We start from the raw sequence: 22,844 nt of genomic DNA on the forward strand, positions 1-22,844 counted from the left end.
TAAGAATAAGTAATATCTTAAATAAAGCTTTTTTTGTGCAATCTTTCCTGATATAAGTATAATTGTCCGTGTGATGTATCATGTGTCTCTGAGCTGTATTTGTATCTGTTCATACTGTATAAATAAATAGCCCAATGTGTTTGTGAGTGGCTGGAATAAAGTTAGATGTACTGCACAAATGATTGTAAGACCCACGTCTAGCACATCTGCTATGATCTGAATGAATAGTATATAGTGATACATATGTCTAACACAGAGTTCATTTAGAGCAGAAAAGGACCTGGAGTTCTGGATAAACTAGATACTGCCTTGGTGATTGGTTAATTCATGAGATGAATGGGACTAGTAATTAAATGGTCATTAGCATATTTGCCTTGCTATTAGCCTCTCTTTGACATGATCATGTCCATTTACAAATATTAATATTATTATTCAATTAAAACAAGGGTGTCCGATATGCAAGAAAGCATATACCATACCCCCGGAATCAGTTGTTGATTGTTGAAAGTCTTGTTCAGAAAATCCATTAACAAAGTGATTGCATGTATCAATAATATATCCAATTATTTACTATTGTATGTATTCATTGTTTTAAAGTTTATTGGGTGTCAACAGCAGGTAGTTGAATATAATTCAATATCACAAGCACCACTGACCTCTCAGACATCATTCAGCCTCTTCCAAATTCCTTCTTTGCTGCTGTTAACTCTGCTAACTTTTATAGTTGAGGTGCTGATATCACAGAAACTACACCATAAGTTATGTTCTTCCTTTATTTAAAACTAGACATGTGAAATCTATTTACACATCTATTAACCTTTCAACAACATTGAAGAGCTGGTCCTCTTTCAATTTCACAGATAGAAAGTGAAGGGTATAGAAAGGATTTTGCGACCAATTGTACGCTACAGCCTAATCAATGAATAATCAAGAGTGGTGGTAAAGGTAAATATAATGGGCCTGGTTCATTAAGGAAAGGAGAACAAAATAAGGAGAAACTTTGCACCTTGGCAAAACCATGTTGCATTGAAGGGAGGGGGGGGGGGGGGGAAGTAAAATGTGATGGCAGATTTATAGTTTGGGTGGAGCATGTCCTAGATCAACTTTAAATTTCAGTTTAAACATACAGCTATCAAGTATTTGTGCACTAAATGAAAAAACAGCCAGTATTTAACTTATGTGCAGAAAAAATAAAGTTACTTGCACTCCTTGCATTGTAACATGGTTTTGTCCAGGAGCAAACTTACTCCTTTATTTGCCTTACATTCCTTAATGAATCAGGCCCAATGTGTATTATATGTGATCTTCACAGTCAGAGAATTATATCTTCCAGACAGGTGTATTACATATTTGTTGCTCTTAACAGATAACAGATTGGTATGATGACATCCCTGCTGTGTAGATACAATTATATCCTGAGCTCATCTGGTGTTGTGTCCAAAGCAGTGGTCGAAGTGGAAATCTAAAAGTGGCGGTATGGAAAGAGTAAGTGAATAGAATTTGATAGTTTTACAATCAAAGCAGTAGGGGAAGTGTTGGTATGTCATTTCACCGTATACCTGCCCATGTCGACCACTGGTGGAAAGGCAATAAAAATAAACATCTGCCTGGACAACAGAAGTTTCCTGAAGGTGGAGTTTCCCTTTCAGCACTAAAATGTGTTGGTTTTGTTTCTTACTCAAAAGCTTGTGTTATAACAAGGACTGACGTTGCATGCAGCATATGTTGTTATTCTAAATAATCTAGCTCTATTCTTTTTTGGATTTGGACTTCGGTCTAGATTTTCTGCCACAGCAGCGTCTGAAGGTGAAGGAGCAGCATTTAATAATGAGGAAGAGTGTGGTGACCAATATGGCGAGTAGGAAGCCAAAGACGTCTATGGAGTGATACTGAATCCAATTCAAATCGTGAGCGGCCGGCCGCAGGTGAGGGGCACCTTTGTGTTTCATGACGAACTCCACCCAGTGCACAGCAAGGTCCAGAGGGTGGATGGGTCTGTCCAGATGGAGAGCAGAGAGTCGCTGAATGTTCTCCTTGTAGCTAAAGAAAAATAAAATACAATCAGGTTACTATAGAGTGTGTGTTTTATTTAACTAGAGATTATGTGGATAGTTTAAACAGGACAAACTCTGAAAAGAATGAGTGGCAATGTAATTTATGACTAACAAGTTCAGTCAATTCTACATCTCTGATTATAATCTGACTTCCGTTGATCACAGGATTGGTGGCAGGGGCGGGCTGGCCCGGGGGGCAAGGGGGCAGTGCCCCCCCGGGCCACTCAGTCTTACCGGTGTTAGGGCCGGGCGAAAGGCCGGCCGCCCCCCGGGTGCAATACAGTCCATTTTCACCGGCGGCCGTATCACAATATAAGTGATACGGCCGCTGCAGCGCACAGGTGGCCGCATCACGTGACACGCGATGAGGCCGCGTCATCAATGACGCGGCCGCATCCCGTGTCCTGTGATGCGGCCGCCTGTGCGCCCCCCGGGCTGACATCTGCCAGCCCGATCCTGCTTGGTGGATTTGATACAAGGAAGGACTGGCATATTTTAGCCCGAAGGACAAGACTTGACTAAACAGCCAATTTTAAATGAAAAAAAATGCAGATGGCCCAGTGACCCAGCCCAAGTTAGCCCACTATGGGATGAGCCCAGGGGGCAAGATGCCCCCCAGACCAGCCTGCCCCTGGTTTGATATAACTGTCTAAGGAGGTGGAAAACTGGGGCATGGTGATTTTTGCAACAATTAAATCTTTGCATTTTACTAGAGTGGCCACAGCAAATACCTGGATGGTAGCCATTAACTTTTGATTTTTTTTTTTAAAGAGTTGTTGCTCACCTATGTTTCTTTTTACATTACCTATGCAGGTCTCGGGATATGTTGCATGTGCCGATCCCGCGCATGCTCAGAAGAGGATAGCGATTTGCTCTTCTGAGGATGTACAGGGTTTAGCACATGTGAAGCCTAGAATTGAGCTTTACAGCACAGGTCCATACTAGTGCTTAGAAGTGCAGAACAGGGGGCCATGGGTAGGTGGTCTGGAATTACTGGGCGCCCCTACCTTCAGACCTTATAGCGGCCACACCATTGGGTCTACAACTATCCCTCTAAGAGATTCAATTCTAATATTTTGTGCTTACCTTGGAATATTTATCACAGACTCCAAAGCGTTGCTAAGATCTAATGGTGTCATGTCCAAGACATTAATTGTCACGCCAGCTCCCCGGGATTCGATCCTCTTAGCATTGTCCATTTGATCACCGAACAAGGGTAACATGACCATAGGGACGGCATTACAAATACCCTCATAGATGCCATGGGAACCCGCATGTGTGATAAAGGCACGGGCTTTTGGATGAGCTAGTGAAATAAAAAGAATATTAATGTCTGTAGGACTTTGATGCAGTAGGTTCATTGCTAGTTCTAGAACATCAAGATAATGCATTGAGCTACAGCTTTGGAAATGACAAACCTTTCAGCAAGAAAGCTTAGTGCTAGCATGCAATGCTGAGGATGACACAGTGCTTCAATATTTTTAGTAGCATATCCATCAAATATTGCTTTTTCTAAAAAGTTGTACTCTATGAAATTTAATCGTGAAAATATATCCTTTATTGCTGTTTCTTTTCTTAAGTTTCTGCCATTCTTATATAGTGCCATGGCTGTCTCATCTCTGTAGAAACAGGAGATAAACAAGAACTGGCGTTGATGTATAGAACAAGCAGCCCAAAGTACACTAAGGAAAGACCACAACTTCCCAAAAAAAACCAAACAATGATAGACAGAAAGTGTACCTTTAGGCGCTCACTCTTCCCAATGCAGTGAAACGATATTCCTCATATAGATGCACTCTGATCTTCAAAATATGGGCGCTAAAAATAGCTCAAACATGCAAAACATAGGGTAATAAAGTCTAAATAAGACAATGCCAACATGTATGGAAAAGGAGTTACAAATAGGGATATACCCTCGATCCAAGTGCACGTAATGCTGAGAGACCTCCTCCTAAGTGAACAATATACACCAACGATAGGAAAACTGCTTACGGAATAACTCTGAATCTGGGCATATGGAATATGGCGATGATGATGTCTTTAAGATGCCGTGAACACCAACTCCTCCAACACTCTCAGCAGACGAACCAAAAAAAGGAACATGTATAGTGTAATTCCGTTTTATTAAAAGGATAAAAATAGACACTAACAAGTGTCACAATAAAACCAAAAGATGTTCTAAATACTTATACCAGAAAGTAGATGGATATGCACATTCCCTCCCGATATGTGCATTGATACTTGGATTGAGGGTCTATCCCTATTTGGAACTCCATTTCCATACATGTTGGCATTGTCTTATTTAGACTTTATTACCATATGTTTTGCATGTTTGAGTTATTTTTAGCGCCCATATGTTGAAGATCAGTGGCATATCTATGAGGAATATCGTTTCACTGTATTGGGAAGAGTGAGCGCCTATAGGTACACTTTCTGTCTGTCCCATCTCTGTGTCTCCTCCATTCCAGTTTTGACAGAATCAGAGGGGAGAGAGAGAGATGGATACTCACATACAGATCGGTGATATATCAGTTATTGGCAGTATGTAATTATTTGCAATAACATTATACCTTTACACACTACTGTAGTAGTTAGTATACATAAATACTTACCAAGCAGGTCATTCTGTGGCAGCCACTTCACCAGGTGTGTGTTGTTTCCAAGGTTTGAAGGCACTGTTCCGGTATATCGCCATATAACCTGAGAGGGGAGACGCAACAATTACCTGAACGGTTTATAATTACACAGACACCATGGGCCCATATTAGTCCACTTCTCCATTATTTTTGCTCGGTCAAGCTTATTCATTACAATATAGATTTGCTGACATTACAATTTAGTGATGCTGTTTAAAAGATTCTAAAGCTTGCATTTAAAATCCTCAGCTCATTGTGACTGTGCGGCTCTAGAATCCTCTGGATAACTTCAGAGAGTCTATGCTAGAGTCTACGTTTTACTGCTTCACAAAGTTATTTTATTTTTATGTGGTAGTTCCAAAAGGAATGCATCAGTTAATGTCAAGGTTGATGGGTAATGGTGATTCATCACCTGTCCAACATTTTACTTACATGGTGCCCATCATTAAACAGCCTAGAAAAATGTGATGATATATTTAAGGGTCACAAACATTCATCATCATCAAGTTAAATTAATTGATTACTTAAACAAAGACTTTAAACTAGCTGACAAGTCCAATGTTTTCTACCACTGTTGGTGAATTTCTATTACAGATGGGCGGGGGGTTAGGTATCCGCAGTTTCCACTGAGTAGTTGCATTCACATTCATCAGATATCTATTGTACTTTCCAGTATTATTCAGTGGCAATTACAATTGACCATCCGGCTTGCATATAAATATATGAGGAAATTTACATATTTTGAGTATTTAAAATGATTCCCCCCCAAAGTGTATATGCTACAATCAGACTTCATAAACACATACACCTGCTGTCAAGTGAGCCTTTCTATTCATATAATGAAAGCAATAATGAGCAATGATAAATGTAGTTCCTCTATATTGTTAATCTGTATTCACTAAAGCCATGATAATGAATTGATTTTGTCAAATGCAGCCCTTATAAAATGACATTGCTACCTTTTGAGGAATGTATCTTAAGGCTTCTGCGATATCCATAGCCTTGTTTATAGGGATTTCAGACACCATCGATCCTAAGGAGAAAACCACAAAGCCGTGTTCCCCAGAACTGTTCACCAGAGCCTCAAACTCCTGAAAAAAAAGTGAAAAAACATGTTTACAAGGGAGAAATCACAGATTAACATCAAGTAAAAGAGAAAAGAACTTTGTATTTTGTCATTATTTATGGCATTGTGACATTTCATGAATGGAGGTGAAAATGGATGGAGTATAGAATATGTATTATTCTGTCTATATGTTGCTTCAGAAATTATCTTGGAGACATGGATAACGAGATGGTAGGTAATGCATGCTTGCCAACTTTGACAAGTTTGCCTCCAGGAGATGCGGACGGGCATGTCGGGGCGGGGCTAGGCAAATCGCATCGTTTGGCCCCACCCCCTAAAACACATAATCAATTCATCATCATCATTATCACCATTTATTTATATAGCGCCACTAATTCCGCAGCGCTATACAGAGAACTCATTCACATCAGTCCCTGCCCCATTGGAGCTTACAGTCTAACTTCCCTAACACACACACAGACAGACAGACAGACGCAGACTAGGGTCAATTTGTTAGGAGCCAATTAACCTACCAGTATGTTTCTTTGGAAAGTGGGAGGAAACTGGAGCACCCGGAGGAAACCCACGCAAACACGGGGAGAACATACAAACTACTCACAGATAAGGCCATGGTCGGGAATTGAACTCATGACCCCAGTGCTGTAAGGCAGAAGTGATAACCACTTAGCCACCGTGCTGCCCATAATTCTAGCCTATTATGGTAGGAGACGGGTCCACGATGACGCATGATTCACGACATAAACCCCACTCCCGTCATTTAATTATTTAAGTGCGTCCAGGACCCAGGAGGTTGCCCTGCTCTCCTCCTAGATATTCTGAAGTCTCACGGACATCCTGGGAGAGTAGGCAACTATGACGTAATGTACCTGCTTGTGTGCAAATACATGTGTTTTTATGGGAAGAGCAGGCAAATGTGTGGTTCAAGGTTTTTATCTTCTGAAAGAGGAACTCTGCAGATCGAGGTGTTCCTAGATAAATGCGAATAAGGCACATGAGTGTGCCTCATACGCAGGGCAAATGCAAGATTTCCTTTTGTACTGATATGTACTGAAATGAAATGCAAGAAGTGACAGGGGCACATTAATGGGGTGTTCCGCAGAGCCTCTTTCTCCATGCAGAAAGTTCTGGGGCTGCCAGTAACAGCATTTATAAGCACAGAATTACCAATTTAAAACATTGAAATACATATAATAAAGGCAATCCCAATGCATGCAATAAAGTCGCAAATGATGATCAAACAAGCCGCATATCAGGTGAAAAATTTAAAATTTTTAAATTAATGAAGGAAATGCTGTAAAGTGGTATTTGGCAGGACTTTCAAGTGAATTTTTTACATTTTCCACCATACACATTTTCAGATGGGCAAGCTATAATATATGGACTAAGCAGACAGAGGAGCGTATCTGCGCAAAATCAGATTAGCTGCATGTACACATTACTTAAGAGAATTAAATGACCCTTAGATAGAACAGACGTGGATAGGTCTGATGTTCCTTAGTGACATCTGTATCATGGGGGGGAAAAAAACAAGGACTGTGCTGATTGTTTTCATGGTTATAGATGTTACTAACATTATATCTTTCAAATGGCAGGAACAGTGTGTTTCTGGGTTTTCAATAGGCAATTTCAGACAGCAGTCCTCTTTCAAGCATCAAAATGTAGCTTACTAAGTTGTAGCATTGTAAAAGTTGTACTGTAGTTAAAAGTTACCCTTAAAGACATTAAGCAGCCTAGCACAACAGGGGCGCACGGAGGATTTTTAAGGGGGGGTTTTCCCTCCATCCCCCCCCCCCCAAAAAAAAGCGAGAGAGCTGCCGCGCACGCTTCTTTGACAGCGCCACGGCTACTGTATAGTACAGTGCCGCTATGTAGGGCACTTTTTTAGCAAGAGACCCAGAAACCCCCCTGCGTGCGCCCCTGCACACTTATATAGTAATAGTTTGACAATTCAATGATATAAAAAAATGTAATAGATACTTTTTTTGAGTGATACATGTATTGCAGAATTATCACTTCATCTTATAAATACTCTAGAAGGTCCATCTAAGATACACTAAAAGTCACTATTGGTAATATACATTTACCCTAGCTAAGGGTATATAAACATGGGCACCAATATACACCTGAACTGAGCGCATTGGATCGCATGCATTAAGTTTTTATAACGGTTTTATAGCGGTTTTGCAAAGCATTGTTAAATTTCTATGTACTTATTGTACTGTACTTATAATCAAATACGTTCCAAACTATTGGGATGCATTTCATTGTTAGATCACACTGTAAATGCATGTCACATGCTTGAGGCCAAACATATATCAAGTGTTTACCTGTGTTTATATGGCGTTTCCATTGGCTTCAATGGAAGGATAAATGTGTGTTGAACGGCAATGACTAGGAGACTTTCCTTTCCCCAAAAAATACTACGTCATGCAAAGCATTTAAAATGCATGTTAAACACTTTTGTGTGCTACCCAGTGCTTGCCTATGTACTTTTACCTTAATTAAACCCATGCAAATGTTGGTTGTATTGTACTCTTACATTTTTGCTGTGATTAGTTTCAAAACATTGATACTATATTTAAACCTACAAAAAAATAATTATATTTTAGATGTTTTATAAAATTAATGTTAAATATATATATAATACAAGCTAACCCGTGCATGATACTCATGCATTCTAGTCAAATCAAGCTACTTAAGGGGGTATATTTACTAAACTGCGGGTTTGAAAAAGTGGAGATGTTGCCTATAGCAACCAATCAGATTCTAGCTTTCATTTATTTAGTGCATTCTACAAAATGACAGCTAGAATCTGATTGGTTGCTATAGGCAACATCTTCACTTTTTCAAACCCGCAGTTTAGTAAATATACCCCAAGGTGTTAAAAAGGTTCTTGTCATGCATTTGGGCCATAGCCCAGGCCTCAACCACCAACCACTCCCCACTGTCACCCCCGGCAACCACCAACCACTCCCAACTGTCACTTCCCCTTCAAGAAATATATATATATTTTTTTAAAATCTTTATAAACACTTTCAACAATTAACAAATTAAAAACATCTTAGTATACCAAATTTCAGCCCTTTCTGAATTTTTTTTCCCACACACACTAAGAATTTAGTAGGTCAGTGTATAACTCCGCCCAGCAGGTGGCGCTGCAGCTTGGTTTTATTTTTTCCACACACACACAGACAGACTAACACACGCCACTAGACATTTATATTATAGAATATATATAATAATAATAATAATAATAATAATAAATATAACTCTGATGTTTTAGACAATATGTGAGTAATCATTTAAAGTCTATATAGCAACTTCAGCTTTAATAAAGTATAAGAATGTGTCATTTAATTAAATTCTGTTGTGTTATTTTTCCAAAGATATATACATACTGTGACACATCCTGAATAGTTTTCAAACTCGCCTACATTGTAAATAATTGATATATGTGCATATATCTCAGTAAACTCATAGTCATGTCTCCATGTTATCCATGTAATGCATTGTACACAAAATGTATTTAAATAAACACATTGTACAGGAATAATTCACTGTTATGTTTTTGTTGGTTTTTAACAGTTTAGGATGGCTGTTAGATACACTCTACTAGGTTTAAAGACTTTTACTTTCAAAATAGACCCTATGGGTCCGCGATGTTCGGCCATGCACTACTCCAGGTATTATGGTACCCAACAGCTTGGAACCGAACACCTCTCTTGGGTGCGAGTGAACTCCACTATGTTACATCGACACAGGGTGCCCCCACAACCCCTCTGAAGGCACTCGGTGGCCCATGAATCTATTGAATTTAATTTTGAAATAACAAATTCTACAGTGATTAACCATTCCTTTAAAAGAATATATATATATATATATATATATATATATATATATATATATATAATTACTCCATGGAGTGGGCACTCACAAATATTCAAGTTCTAGCCTGTTTGCCATGTTTACAAGGAACCAAACCACACAGATAAAAAAGTCACTCTCAGGTCTCACAGGTACAGTTTCAAAGCCATGTTGGTTTTATTTACCCAATTAACAGTTTAGTCCAATAATGATTTTTATAACGGTCCATAAAGATGATGGATTAATTAAAGCACACTTATTTTCGCCACTGTAGCAATAGAGTGTATTTTGAAAACGTATACAGTTCTCCAAAATATTATTTAGATGGTTATTCAAATTTTAAAAACAAGTTGTTTCAAATACATTCTCCCCACATATACAAATAGGACACTACGCCCCCTAGAGTATAGATGCTGTGAGAACAGAGAGGAGCTCTGTGTTTCATTGTACTCACCGGGGATAGGCTCTTTCTGTGTACACAGTTGATGCCTCCTATAAAGACCATATTAGGCATTACTGGTCTGACGAAATCAAACACAAAGTCATAGCTCATGAGCCATACAGATGCTCGACTGTATAGGTCGACCATTGACACCTCTCTCTGCAGCAGCTCCGAAGCTAAGTATCCATAGTCATTGTACAGAAACTTACAGAGTAAGACATCAACTGACCCAACCAACATGTTCTTTATCCTTTGAGGGAAGCTCATGTGATCAGTGGACTTGGTGAAATATCTGGGGACATAAGAAATAGGACTCGGACACTGTGTAGCCAAAAGGTCAATCCCACATGGTAGACTTCTCAAAAAGTTAACTGAGGGGAGAGCAAGATATTCAGATACAATCTGTCCACATGGAAAAATAGGAGATAGTAATGTAGCATCAAAGGGTAATGCCTGCAGATAACTGATAACTTCCTCATTGTGCAGTAGATATTGACATGTTGTAAGCAACAGGCTGGTGATATTAGTTATTCTTTCATAGGTTTTCATTAATCTCTTGCCAGTGGGAAGACTGGTAAATTTATCATAGCTGGACCTTGTCATTTCTTCTTTAAGTTGCTCTGTTGTATATGGTACGGTGTATGTCTTCAAGATATAATTCATTGAAGGTTTTATATGGATGTTGCTCTGTGGAGCCAAAACCACAATCTGATGACCCCGTTGTCCCAGCTCCTCTACTAATGTGGCCATACTGATCCAGTGGCTGCCATCCATGGGTATCACCAGAAGATTCCCAGCATGAGAACAGTGGAGACATCCCAAACACAGAATAAGAGACTGATATAGAGATGGCCAAGACCCAGACCTCTTCTGCTCCATATTTACAGAATATACCAGGCACTTCTATTCTCACTACCTAACAGGTAACTGGTGTTAGTTCATCAGTTTTCTGTTTTTCCTGTTTTGAAACTATTGACCTTTGCTATCTGTTTTTCGGAGTGGGGGATGTTGGAATAAATTGAGTAAATAAAACATGTTTGCTTTAATTACAATGGAAGGTTTTTTAAAGCTCTAGATTTACATTTGTATTGCAAAATGCCAAAAGCAACCTTCACTTTGTCCTTTCTAGTGAAGATATACATCATCGTCATCATTTATTTATATATCGCCACTAATTCCGCAGCGCTGTACAGAGAACTCATTCACATCAGTCCCTGTCCCATTGGAGCTTACAGTCTAAATATCCTAACATACACACACACACACACACACACACACACAGACATAGAGAGAGAGAGACTAGGGTCAATTTGATAGCAGCCAATTAACCTACTAGTATGTTTTTGGAGTGTGGGAGGAAACCAGAGCACCCGGAGGAAACTCACGCAAACACGGGGAGAACATACAGACTCCGCACAGATAAGGCCATGGTCAGGAATTGAACTCATGACCCCAGTGCTGCAAGGCAGAAGTGCTACTAGATAAACACAACTATTTCTACACTTGATTCATTGTATTGATTGAGTCATTCTTAGCATTGTTATAAAATCCACACATTCAGAGTCAGTGCTGTCCTACTGTTATACCTCTGTAAAAATCAAACTTGAAACAACTCCTGCTTTATTTCCATGCTGTCTGTATCATATATAGAGATTATAAAACAATCATGGAAATTATTATTATTTCTCTTGGACACCATAATGTAGCTACTACCGTCTAAGAGGTTTTCTGTTGACACCAGTTGGTGCCACCTATAAAAAGATATTTGGAATAACATAATCTCTATTTAGTCAAATGAGATTTCTATAGGTCACAAAAAGAGAAAGCTATGATAAGTAGAAGTGATGGTTTGGATGTTCAACCGTGCCGAGAATACAGCACGATTAGAAGGAATGCAAGTGTATCATCAAAAGTAGTGGCATTGAGGCATGTTTTGTATTTTAAGTTTTCTTATTTTTGTAATTGTTTGCCAAGTAAATTAGGCAAAAAAAATAGAAAAGAAAATGTAAACCCACCCTTGTCGTACTGTCCCAGCATAGACAGGGCTGTAGTAAGGAAGTATCGTGCCTGCGGTGAGACCAAGTCCCACTCCCTCCCCTTCAGGTGTTAATAAAAAGTTCTATATATTTTTCTCCAATCTCTGATCTGCAGCAAACATTGTAGAATTGTGTGTCAAAAAAAAACATTTTGTACACAAATGTAGTTTTCTGAAATTCAGTATTCAAACTGAAAGTAAATTCATCCATGGTACCATTATATTTTAATGAGTTAGCAATCTTATGTTCAATTGACAAAATGATTAAATTGGACAATTTCTTAGCCCACCAAAGATCATAAGTCATTTTTTACTAATTTTAATTTACTAAATCAGCCCATCACAGTACTATTTGACCCTGCAAGTGCTGAGTAATATTATATCAGATGACAGAGAGGCCTCAGAGCAATACCTAGCAGTAAGTCTAATAAAGAATAAAGCATGTCAGCATTAATTAATTGTCTATGAAATAACAACAGCTTTCAGTGTTAACTTCAATGAACTCAGTCACATACAGCCTTTACCATGCATGTTGCCCCCTCCCAAGGCTCTTGTCTATGACTGCTCCTGATTAGAAGTGACAGAGGTGAACTTAGGCTTTCTGCCATCTCCCCACAATTCTGTATCTGGTGCTTTTCTGCAACTTGGCAACTCTATCACCAACCTCAACTCCTCCTCCCCACCATCATCCACTACCAGGAGCGCTGAGTGATGAAAGGGCTAGGAGGTCATCCTCTCGCTAGCAAACATGAACTTTCACACTAAGCTATACCATATGTCCCTAGAGAATGATCTGTATCCCAAATAGGTGGTAGGGCATTGATGCAGAATGTCCCAGAGAAATGATCAAATGACTGTTCTAATGTCACTCTGGGGCTTCTAGCTGCAAAGTTCATGTACATATAGGCAGCCAGTCAGAACTTCAGCTCACAATTGAAGGATAAACCGAGTCCAACCTCACTGACGATAACAACCATAATTGCTTTGGCTGCATTAAGCTGGGTACACACTATTAAGAATGACTTCAGATGCAACAATATTTACCAATGAAAGTCCCGATGAGCATGCTAATCCATGCATATACTCCTACACAATTTACCATCAGATCTGTGATTTTTATCTCTCATTGGCATCTGCTGAAAAGATGGTGACTCTGCACACTGTACAGAGATCAGTCTACACTGCTGGTCGTGAGCGCGTACACACTTCTACGTTTGCCCGACATTGTTCCGTTGATCGTAATATTTAGGAAGTTTATAAAAAGAAAATCGAACGATACGATGTGCTTTGGTACGATAAAACATGATCATGGGAGAGTACACACTAATGCGATATCTGACCAAATGGTGGTTTATCATGTGATCTGCACGATTCAGTATGTACCCAGCTGTACCCCTGCACGATATATGTTATATCAATGGGATTAAAACAATTGAAGGGGTTTCCACAGACTTTCATAAAGATATCCTGAAAATAAGAGTGTGATAACAATATGATAGGAAACGGCAGGTTTCACCATGCAGGAGAAAACATTGATAAAATATCATCTTATTTGTTGCTTTTTAAGGAATAAACTTGCTTCCTGTGCTCATTTTTATTACTAATAGTGATCTCTTTCAGCTATAACAAAAGGCAATTTGCCTCCTCATTTTGCATAGAACCTTCAGCAACAAAATCACTTTGGTGAAAGGTCATGGAGGGTACTGGAGAAAACTACCTTATCTTTGGAATAAATACAAACTATATTGTTGGTTAATTTCTAGAGCAGCACAGTGGCTAAGTGGTTAGCACATCTGCCTCACAGCACTGGGGTCATGAGTTCAATTCCCGATCATGGCCTTATCTGTGTGGAGTTTGTATGTTCTCCCCGTGTTTGCATGGGTTTCCTCTGGGTGCTCCAGTTTCCTCCCACACTTCAAAAACATACTAGTAGGTTAATTGGCTGCTACCAAAAATTGACCCTAGTCTCTCTCTCTCTGTCTGTTTGTGTGTGTATATTAGGGAATTTAGACTGTAAGCTCCAATGGGGCAGGGACTGATGTGAGTGAGTTCTCTGTACAGCGCTGCGGAATCAGTGGTGCTATATAAATAAATGGTGATGGGTTCATAGAGTGCACTTTATAATACAAGGGCAGTACTAGGATAATTACCAAGCTACCTGTTTACCTACTGCATTATTGAGCAACTTTACATTTACTCTCCAGCTATCTTCACAGTCATTTCAGTTTTGCTTGACATTACTTGTAACGTTCCCAACCAAGACATTTCTTTTGCCTTAATTAAACCCATGCAATTGTTAGTTTTATTGTATTTTCACAGCTTTGTTGTGATTTATTCAAAATACTAAACATGATTCAATATTATTTCCTACAAAGATGTTTTACAAAATGAATTGACAAATATAACTATGATATTTTGGACAATATGTGAGTAATCATTTAAAGTGTACACAGCAACTTCAGCTTAAATAAAGTATAAGAATGTGTCATTTCATTCAATGGCATTGTGTTATTTTGCCAAAGATATACTGTAACACATCCTGAATAGTTTTCAAACTCACCTACATCATAAATAATTGTGCTTACTGAGAAATATGCACATGTATCATAGGGCTAGATTTACTAAACTGCGGGTTTGACAAAGTGGAGGTGTTGCCTATAGTAACCAATCAGATTCTAGATATTATTTGTTTAGTACATTCTACAAAATGACAGCTAGAATCTGATTGGTTACTATAGGCAACCTCTCCACTTTTTCAAACCAGCAGTTTAGTAAATATATCCCATAGTGTCTCCATGTCATCCATATATTACATTGTACTCATAATGGGCCTGAGTCATTGAGTAAAGTAAAGCATAAAAAAGGAGTAAGTTGTCACCTGGGCCATGTTGCATTGGAGGGGAGAGGTACATTTAAAATGTGGGGACAGATTTATAGTTGGGGTAGGGCATGTCCTAGATCAAATTTCAGTGTAAAATTAAAGCTGTCAAGTATTTGTGTGCTACATGAAAAAACAGCCAGTATTTAACTTGTGTGCAAAATAATAAACTAATTTGCACCCCTTGCATTGTAACATAGTTTTGCCTGGAGAACAGTTACTCATTTTTTGCCTTACTTTCCTTAATGACTCAGGCCCAATGTATTTAAAGGAACAAATATAAAAGGAACAGTTCACTTGTATGTTCTTGTTGGATTTTAACAGATCCGTGATCTTACATTAACAGAGAGTGCACCTGCACCCATTCCACTGGCCATCACAGAGAATTTAACCAGGCCCTGTGAATCTATACCATTTCATTTTAAAATAACAAATTACACAATGGTGTTCCATTCCTTTAAAAAAATTTTTTTTATATATATATATATATATATATATATATATATATATATATATATATATAGTTTCCAGGCCATGTGGATTTTATTTCACCCATCCACCTTTCGGTCCAATAATGCTTTTTATAAGGATCCACACACTTAGTTTTGGTACTGTTCCAATAGAACCCAAAAGTTTTACAATGTATACAGTTTTCCATGACATGATTTAGTTGGTACTTTTGTTTTTAAACAATCTATTGCTGTGGATCCCAAACTTTCTCAGTTGGAGGCATCCTTAGGGTCTCCATAATTTTTTCAAGGCACCCAAAATAATCCAAAATAATTACCAAGTAGTCCCCCGCCTTTCTCATCACCAGCCCTGTCTGTGTGATCTATTGCAAATACCTGGGCCCCACATATACAAATAGGACACTACGCCCCCTAGAGTATAAATGCTGTGAAAACAGAGAGAAGCTCTGTGTTCCATTGTACTCACCGGGGATAGGCTATTTCTGTGTACACAGTTGATGCCTCCTATAAAGACCATATTAGGCATTACTGGTCTGAAGAAATCAAACACAAAGTCATACCTCATGAGCCATATAGATGCTCGACTGTATAGGTCGACCATTGACACCTCTCTCAGGGGCGCACGCAGGATTGTTAGGATTGTAAGGGAGGGGGGTTTCCCCCCCACCGAAAAGAAGAAAAAAAAAAAGAAAAACTAGAGAGCTGCTGAGCATGTGCCCGCGCAGGTCCTTTTTAGCAGGCAGCACTGTACTATACAGCAGCTGCGGCGCTGTCAAGGAAGCGTCTGCGGCGGTGCTGTATACAATACGTGGGGCATATCGTTAGCGGAGGGGAGGGGTTTCTGGAGACCCAGAAACCCCCCCCTGCGTGCGCCACTGTCTCTCTGCAGAAGCTCAGAATCTAAGTATCCATAGTCATTATACAGAAACTTACAGAGTAAGACATCACCTGACCAAACCAACATGTTCTTCATCCATGTTCTTTAACAAATACAGTTATACAAAATAGCTATAGTACCATAAAAAGTTATGCAAGTTATTTATTTTTACATGGAATGTCGCCAATTTTGTAGCACAAACTAAATTTTGAAAATTTGTCATTTATTTGTGTAGGAGCTGTGTTGTACATCAGTTAGATCTCAGACTATGAACTAAAAGCATCATTTTAGTATAGTAGTGATAGAAGAACCTTGATTTACAAAGGAAAAAGTGTCCTGTAAAACTAAAATATATTTTGGTACACAACATTAGATTTGTCCCATAAGATGTAACGCATACCCTAACATCAATTTGGGAAATAACAGCATGCGCCACAATATATTTATACTTTAGATAATCATAAAAGGCAAATATGTAAATCAACATGACGGCGAACCGCAAAATATCAGTCACATAGCGCACTTGATCTTGTGCAGTTGTCTCTTGCACAGCGAGGAGCATATCTACAGTCCAGCTTTTGTACCTACTGGAAAAACGATCTGTGCAACCTTATGCTGGTTTGTTGGTCTGGTTCGATATACACAGTAAAAGCATCACTACAAGCGATCCTACTGGAGACACCACCACCACCACATTTGGACTGCTCCTTCATCATTTCAAACTTTTACAATGTCTCCTTAAATTCTCTTAGGTTTAGACTCATTTATGTCCTAATTATATCATGTGAGTGAGAGGACATAGGGACTGTCTTTACTACATGGGTCACTCTTGTACATTTGAATGTTTTTAGGACATTGGTAATAAGGCACTTTCCTGTATAAAGTAGGTGCAAAAGTTCTCCCATTGAAAATCCATTGTTGATAAGATAGATACCTATAGACTTCTGATACATAGTCCAGTGGTTCCCAAACTGTGTGCCGTGGCTCCCTGGGGTGCTGCGGCGATCTCACAGGGGTGCCTCAGCCAAGGCCGTATGTAAGGAAAGCAGGGACTTCTTGGTAAATATTTTGGCTTAGGGGTGCCTTGAATTAATTATGGAGACCCTAAGGGTGCCTTGAACTGAGAAAGTTTCGGATCCACTGACATAGTCAATTCTGTCCTGGATTACAATCGTGTATAAGCAGGATTAGTGATGGATGATAAGACTATTCTTCATAGTTTAGTCTTCAGAGAAGGTGAGGTTTGTCATAATTTTTCCAATTTTATTTTTAATACTATAATTTGAAGTGACAAAAAAAAATTATAGTTCCTTTTTGACTGACTTTGGAGAAGCATGAATTGGTATTTGTAAAGGCATATGGTACCGCTAGTCAAAACTTTGTGTCTTACAGGCCTATTTATTAATGGTCAGTGACAGGACTGGTTTTCTATCGCTGATTATTGCTGAGGCAGCTTAGTATCTTAAAATGCTGACTCATGGTGAAACATCCTCTTTGATTATCTCCTCTTTGATCATGCTCTTATGGTTATCTGCCAATAAACCTTCGCAGGGTTAGGTGAAATCAGTTCATGAGTTCCATAGTTTGCTTTGTAATAGTTTCAAGTGAACTTTGCTTTTGTCAGCAAATTCTAAGAGAGAGAAAAGCGGTTTCCCAACACATGGCTGTTATTAGCACACTCTACACTCGCATGACATGGGAGTTATGTCCCCTCCCTATATAGTATTGAGTAAATTTAAAGTGACTCCTGGAACTTTGTAATTGTATGTGAAAAGATTTTTCTTTTACCAATGTCTCGGATCCATCTGGACCAAGGGTCTATGTGATCCAAAAAGATTGAATACAATCTTTTTACTTAAAGTTACAAAGTGCCAGGAGAGCTTTCATTATCTCTTTTTCTGGACTAGTGGTTGACCCTGTCATACCTGCACCAGGGCCTGATTATCAAATAGTCTGACTAGGCTGACTAGGTTGCAGCCTAGGACCTAAAACTTTGCGGGGGGCAACATTTTTGGCGGTGCACAATTAAGAACGGGAAGTGTCTGAACTGAAATTAATTTTAATATATAAGACAATAGTTGTTCTCCAAAGTAAAAAGAAAGCATTAAAGAAAAATGCAGTAAGGTTTTAAGTTCTATATAAGTCTGTGCCTGGATCTACAAAAAGTAGCAAGCACAGGATTTGCTTGAATAATTTTCTGCCATTTTCCTACGTGCTAATGTCTATGAAGACATATAGGGTTATAAATATACTTTGATTTTATGTTTACATATTTTTCTGATACACCAACTTTGGATGAGTTATTCAGTAGCTTTTGAACCATTTTTTCAAATGTTTATTTTTGTTCACAAGTTGGGACATTTTAAGAACACATGAAACCATAATGGAATATAAATTTACCATTTCAATTTCTTTACAGCCATTATTTTGTCAGATATGGAATGCGGCATTTGGTGTAGGCTCTCCCCCAACTCCTGTTTACTTCCACCCTTACCTGAACTGGGGGGTTCAGCAACTTACAAGAGGCTGGAAAGAGTTGTGAGCACTAGAGGTCTGAACACATCTTAGGGATTCAGTTGCATAGGACAGAGGTAGCAATACATTGAACAAGGTGTTTGATTGGAGGGCTGCTGCCGCAGTCCAACCCTCTACTACACACGTCCAGTCCCTGCTGTTTGACTCTCCCACCCACTAGTGCAGTATTTCAGTTCAGCTAATGGTGGGTCCCAAGGGGACACTGAAGTGCAAGTCAGATCTTTACTGACAAATTTCTAAAAGTTTATTGCCGACAAGCATTTTTTGCTGACATATAATTATATTGCATGAAATGTTTTCCAAGGGACCATAGTTTGGTCTTTGAACTTCTGTAGTTTGGAGTAGTACATATATAATGACTTTTTTTTATCAGAATACTTACCGAACATTAGAGTACATTATTATAATAATTTTCCATTTCCCTGGTATCCATTACAGCAACATACATATTAGATTTAACTAGGGAAAACAGGTGTGAATCATACTAGAACAAGAGGATGTATTAATATGACACAGAAATTAAAAACTCTTTCCAGAAGGTAGACTCTATGGCACTCCAAAAACATACGGGTAGGTTAATTGGCTGCTATCAAATTTACCCTAGTTTCTCTCTCTGTCTGTGTGTGTGTATGTTAGGGAATTTAGACTGTAAGGTCCAATGGGCCAGGGACTGATGTCAGTGAGTGCTCTGTACAGCGCTGAGGAATTAGTGGCGCTATATATATATAGCTGCTGCTGCTGATGATGATAATGATGGCAGATGCCAAGTCTAGTTTATAATGTTTTGCAAAGCCCAATTACCTGCCACATGATTAGTCCCAGGAGTGCAAAGGTGGGCTGTATATGTCCCCCCCACTCATTAAACACACTGTAACATCTGAAAACGGATCCTTCTCAGACATTTTATTTGAGAGGATAATCATCTTCTTTATTTACAAAACAATTGACCCAGGGATGTCTGCTTGACCCATTCTTGCTCCCTAAGTTAGGGCAAAGTCTGGCTGATTTTACTCTACGATTATGCCATAACGGTTTTTGAGGTGTTTCATTAATATGAAATAAAGACGTTCTTGCACCAGTATTAGAATAACATTATAAGGATACATGTTGTATACAATTCTCTTACCCAGAATAGTACCTGTATCTATATATTTATCTCACTGAGACAATGGTGACCCAAAAAACACAGTTAAATACCACATAGCGATAGATCGGATGGGTTCAAAAGGTTAAATCATTATTGCTTTTAGCCTTTAGCGCACAAGCCCCTCTGGTGCAGCTGCAAAAAGTCCAATTCTTAATTGTGATGACTTCAATGGATCTATGTTCCAAACTGTTGTCCACATAAAGAACATTTCACAAATTCTGTAATATGGTGCATTTGACTTTGTTCTTGGTTTCAGAAGACTATCTACCTCTGAATTAGACAACCTAGGTACAATCCTTAACTTCCATACTGTCAATGTAGCCTCTGTAGGTTTTGGTGCATGATGTTGCATTGAACAAGAAGGACTGGGTTTATTGAAAATGGCCAAGGAAAAGCCACCAACCTTGTTGGTAAGTTTGGCAACCAGAGGCCAGGGAAACCAATCATCATCATCATCAGTTATTTATATAGCGCCACTTACTCCATAGCGCTGTACAGAGAACTCATTCACATCAGTCCCTGCGCCACTGGAGCTTACAGTCGAAATTCCCCAACATACACACAGACAGACAGACAGACAGAGAGACTAAGGTCAATTTTGATAGCAGCCAATTAACCTACCAGTATGTTTTTGGATTGTGGGAGGAAACCGGAGCACCCAGAGGAAACCCACGCAAACACAGGATAACATACAAACTCCACAAACCAATGTGGCAGAATTACAATAGCCTAAACAACTTCCTCATTGATCTCTTTTCATTCTCAGCATAAGTAGAATGGGAGAGAAGAAAAACACTAAATAGATTTTCCACTGCATAGAGAGAGTATCCATGCCTTCCGACTGGGGACCCACAACATTGCCATAAAATGAAGAACCTTGCTGCTCAATTCAGATTCTATCAAATCTATTTCTGGCATCCCCAATTCCTTCACAATTTTAAGCTATATTAAAATAATTTCAACAAAATTATTACTAATCACATCAACCTGACCAATTAATATTAAAATGCCAGATTAATATAAAAACAAATACCTGGGTTATACAGTTGATGACTTTGTTGGACAGTCTTATAGGAATAGATTCCACAGCACCATGATTTGTCAGTAAGAGACGCCAACAGCACAGTCGCCAAGTATACACTAAGCGATGTGCCTAGCAACCACTATCGCTGAATAAATAGACGATACTAGGAACTTGTGAATACCCATTCTTAACTTAGAATAATACTTTCCTAGTATTATTCAGCATCATAACAACTCCCAGCTACTATATGAGTTTCCTAGCAAGCACATTTTAAAATACTCCATTTCATTTCATTCATTCATTCATTCATTCATAACAGAAGCTAAAGAGGTTTAGTATTTGTAGATGAGTGGAGAGTGGACATGATCTTTAGCTGGACATAAGCATTGTTGCCTACTCTCCTAGGAGGCTTGGGAGACTTGTGAATTGGGGGAGACCTCCCAGATTTCACATAAATCTCCTTGGAGAGCTTACATATAACAAGGTGTTCCAGGTCACAGTGCAAACTATGCCATCAATCCCTTGGATCTCCATGAGGCAAGTAAGAAAAGTAGGCAAATATGTGAATAAGAGGTGTGTTATTTGTGAACCACTTGAGTACATAATACGTATTTATTTGTTCCAATATTTTTCTATATTAGATTATACCAACACTATCAGTGGTTTACTGTTAAGAGAGTGCCGGGACTATACCAGTCTCAAAGGTGAGCACATTGCAGGGAGCACATAGCTCATCATAGCTCATCATGAGAAAGTAGTGCAATTGGTCATGCAAAGTACTGTGACTAAGATAAACGTGTTTTAACTGAAGGTAGAGATCATGAACAAATAAATAGACAAATAAGTAATGACCATGTAGAGAAAATTCATTGTTTAAATATTACAAACTTACAAGCATCATCATCATCATCAGCTATTTATATAGCACCACTAATTCTGCAGCGCTGTACAGAGAACTCACACCAGTCCCTGCCCCATTGGGGCTTACAGTCTAAATTCACTGATACACACACACACATACACACACACACACACACACACACACACACACACACACACACACACACAGACTAGAGTCAATTTGATAGCAGCCAGTTAACCTACTAGTATGTTTTTGGAGTGTGGGAGGAAACCAGAGCACCTGGAGGAAACCCACACAAACATGGGGAGAACATACAAACTCCCCATAAACATAAATTATAAATATAGTGTTGTCACATATCCCAGCATAAAAGATAAGAGAAATAAAGGACAACTTGAAACAATTGTGTTTTTCTTTGCCTAATTTTAGTAATTTTCCCTGGTAGCCCAAAAAGGTGCAACAGCTTTGCCCTGTCTAGCCATGACCCTATTAGTTCACTAAATATCACACTACAGATGGAACGGGTTTTAGACATCCGGCCCACTCTGGCAACTGTATAAGTGGCTTTTAGGTGGCAGAGTGTACTACATTACATAATTTGTCACTTAATATTCTGTTTTCCGCAATTGGTGCACTCAATGGTGCTGCTTGTCTGCAAGAACCCTTCTCCATGTGTATATTCTATCATATGTCAATTATCCCAGTAATTTCGCCATTCCTACTGTGTTTAAAAGGCAATATGTAGCGGCATATAGTTCACTTGATAGTGATAAAAGCTGTAATAAAACATGCTGCTTCCTCACACAGCACAGGGGGTTTTTTTTTGCAGAGGAAGAGAGATAATGCAAACAAATGAATATTAACAACTACTGATACCCAATCAGCTTTTTCTAAATGTTAGGTAAATTCTTACTAGAGAAGTATTGAAAAGCC

General features: G+C 38.8%; 1 protein-coding gene across 6 annotated transcripts in view; it reads right to left on the minus strand.

Annotated features, from left to right (window-relative positions):
* Positions 1–759: 759 nt before the first annotated feature.
* Positions 760–22,844, minus strand: part of LOC142098015 (UDP-glucuronosyltransferase 1A5-like) — an 89,338-nt gene continuing 67,253 nt past the window's right edge. For 5 of the 6 annotated variants that reach the window (XM_075180426.1, XM_075180425.1, XM_075180424.1 and 2 more), the window contains exons 2-5: positions 5,650–5,781; positions 4,667–4,754; positions 3,141–3,360; positions 760–2,040 (exon numbers count right to left, since the gene is read on the minus strand). In XM_075180426.1, the coding sequence (XP_075036527.1) occupies positions 1,749–2,040; positions 3,141–3,360; positions 4,667–4,754; positions 5,650–5,781 (732 nt within the window). In that variant the 3' untranslated portion in view covers positions 760–1,748. Of the gene's footprint in view, positions 2,041–3,140; positions 3,361–4,666; positions 4,755–5,649; positions 5,782–10,095; positions 10,996–22,844 lie in introns of those variants that run through there. The other variant, XM_075180422.1, reaches the window with a different exon arrangement.

Source organism: Mixophyes fleayi, chromosome 7 (assembly GCF_038048845.1).
Source record: "Mixophyes fleayi isolate aMixFle1 chromosome 7, aMixFle1.hap1, whole genome shotgun sequence".
Lineage (NCBI taxonomy): Eukaryota > Metazoa > Chordata > Amphibia > Anura > Limnodynastidae > Mixophyes > Mixophyes fleayi.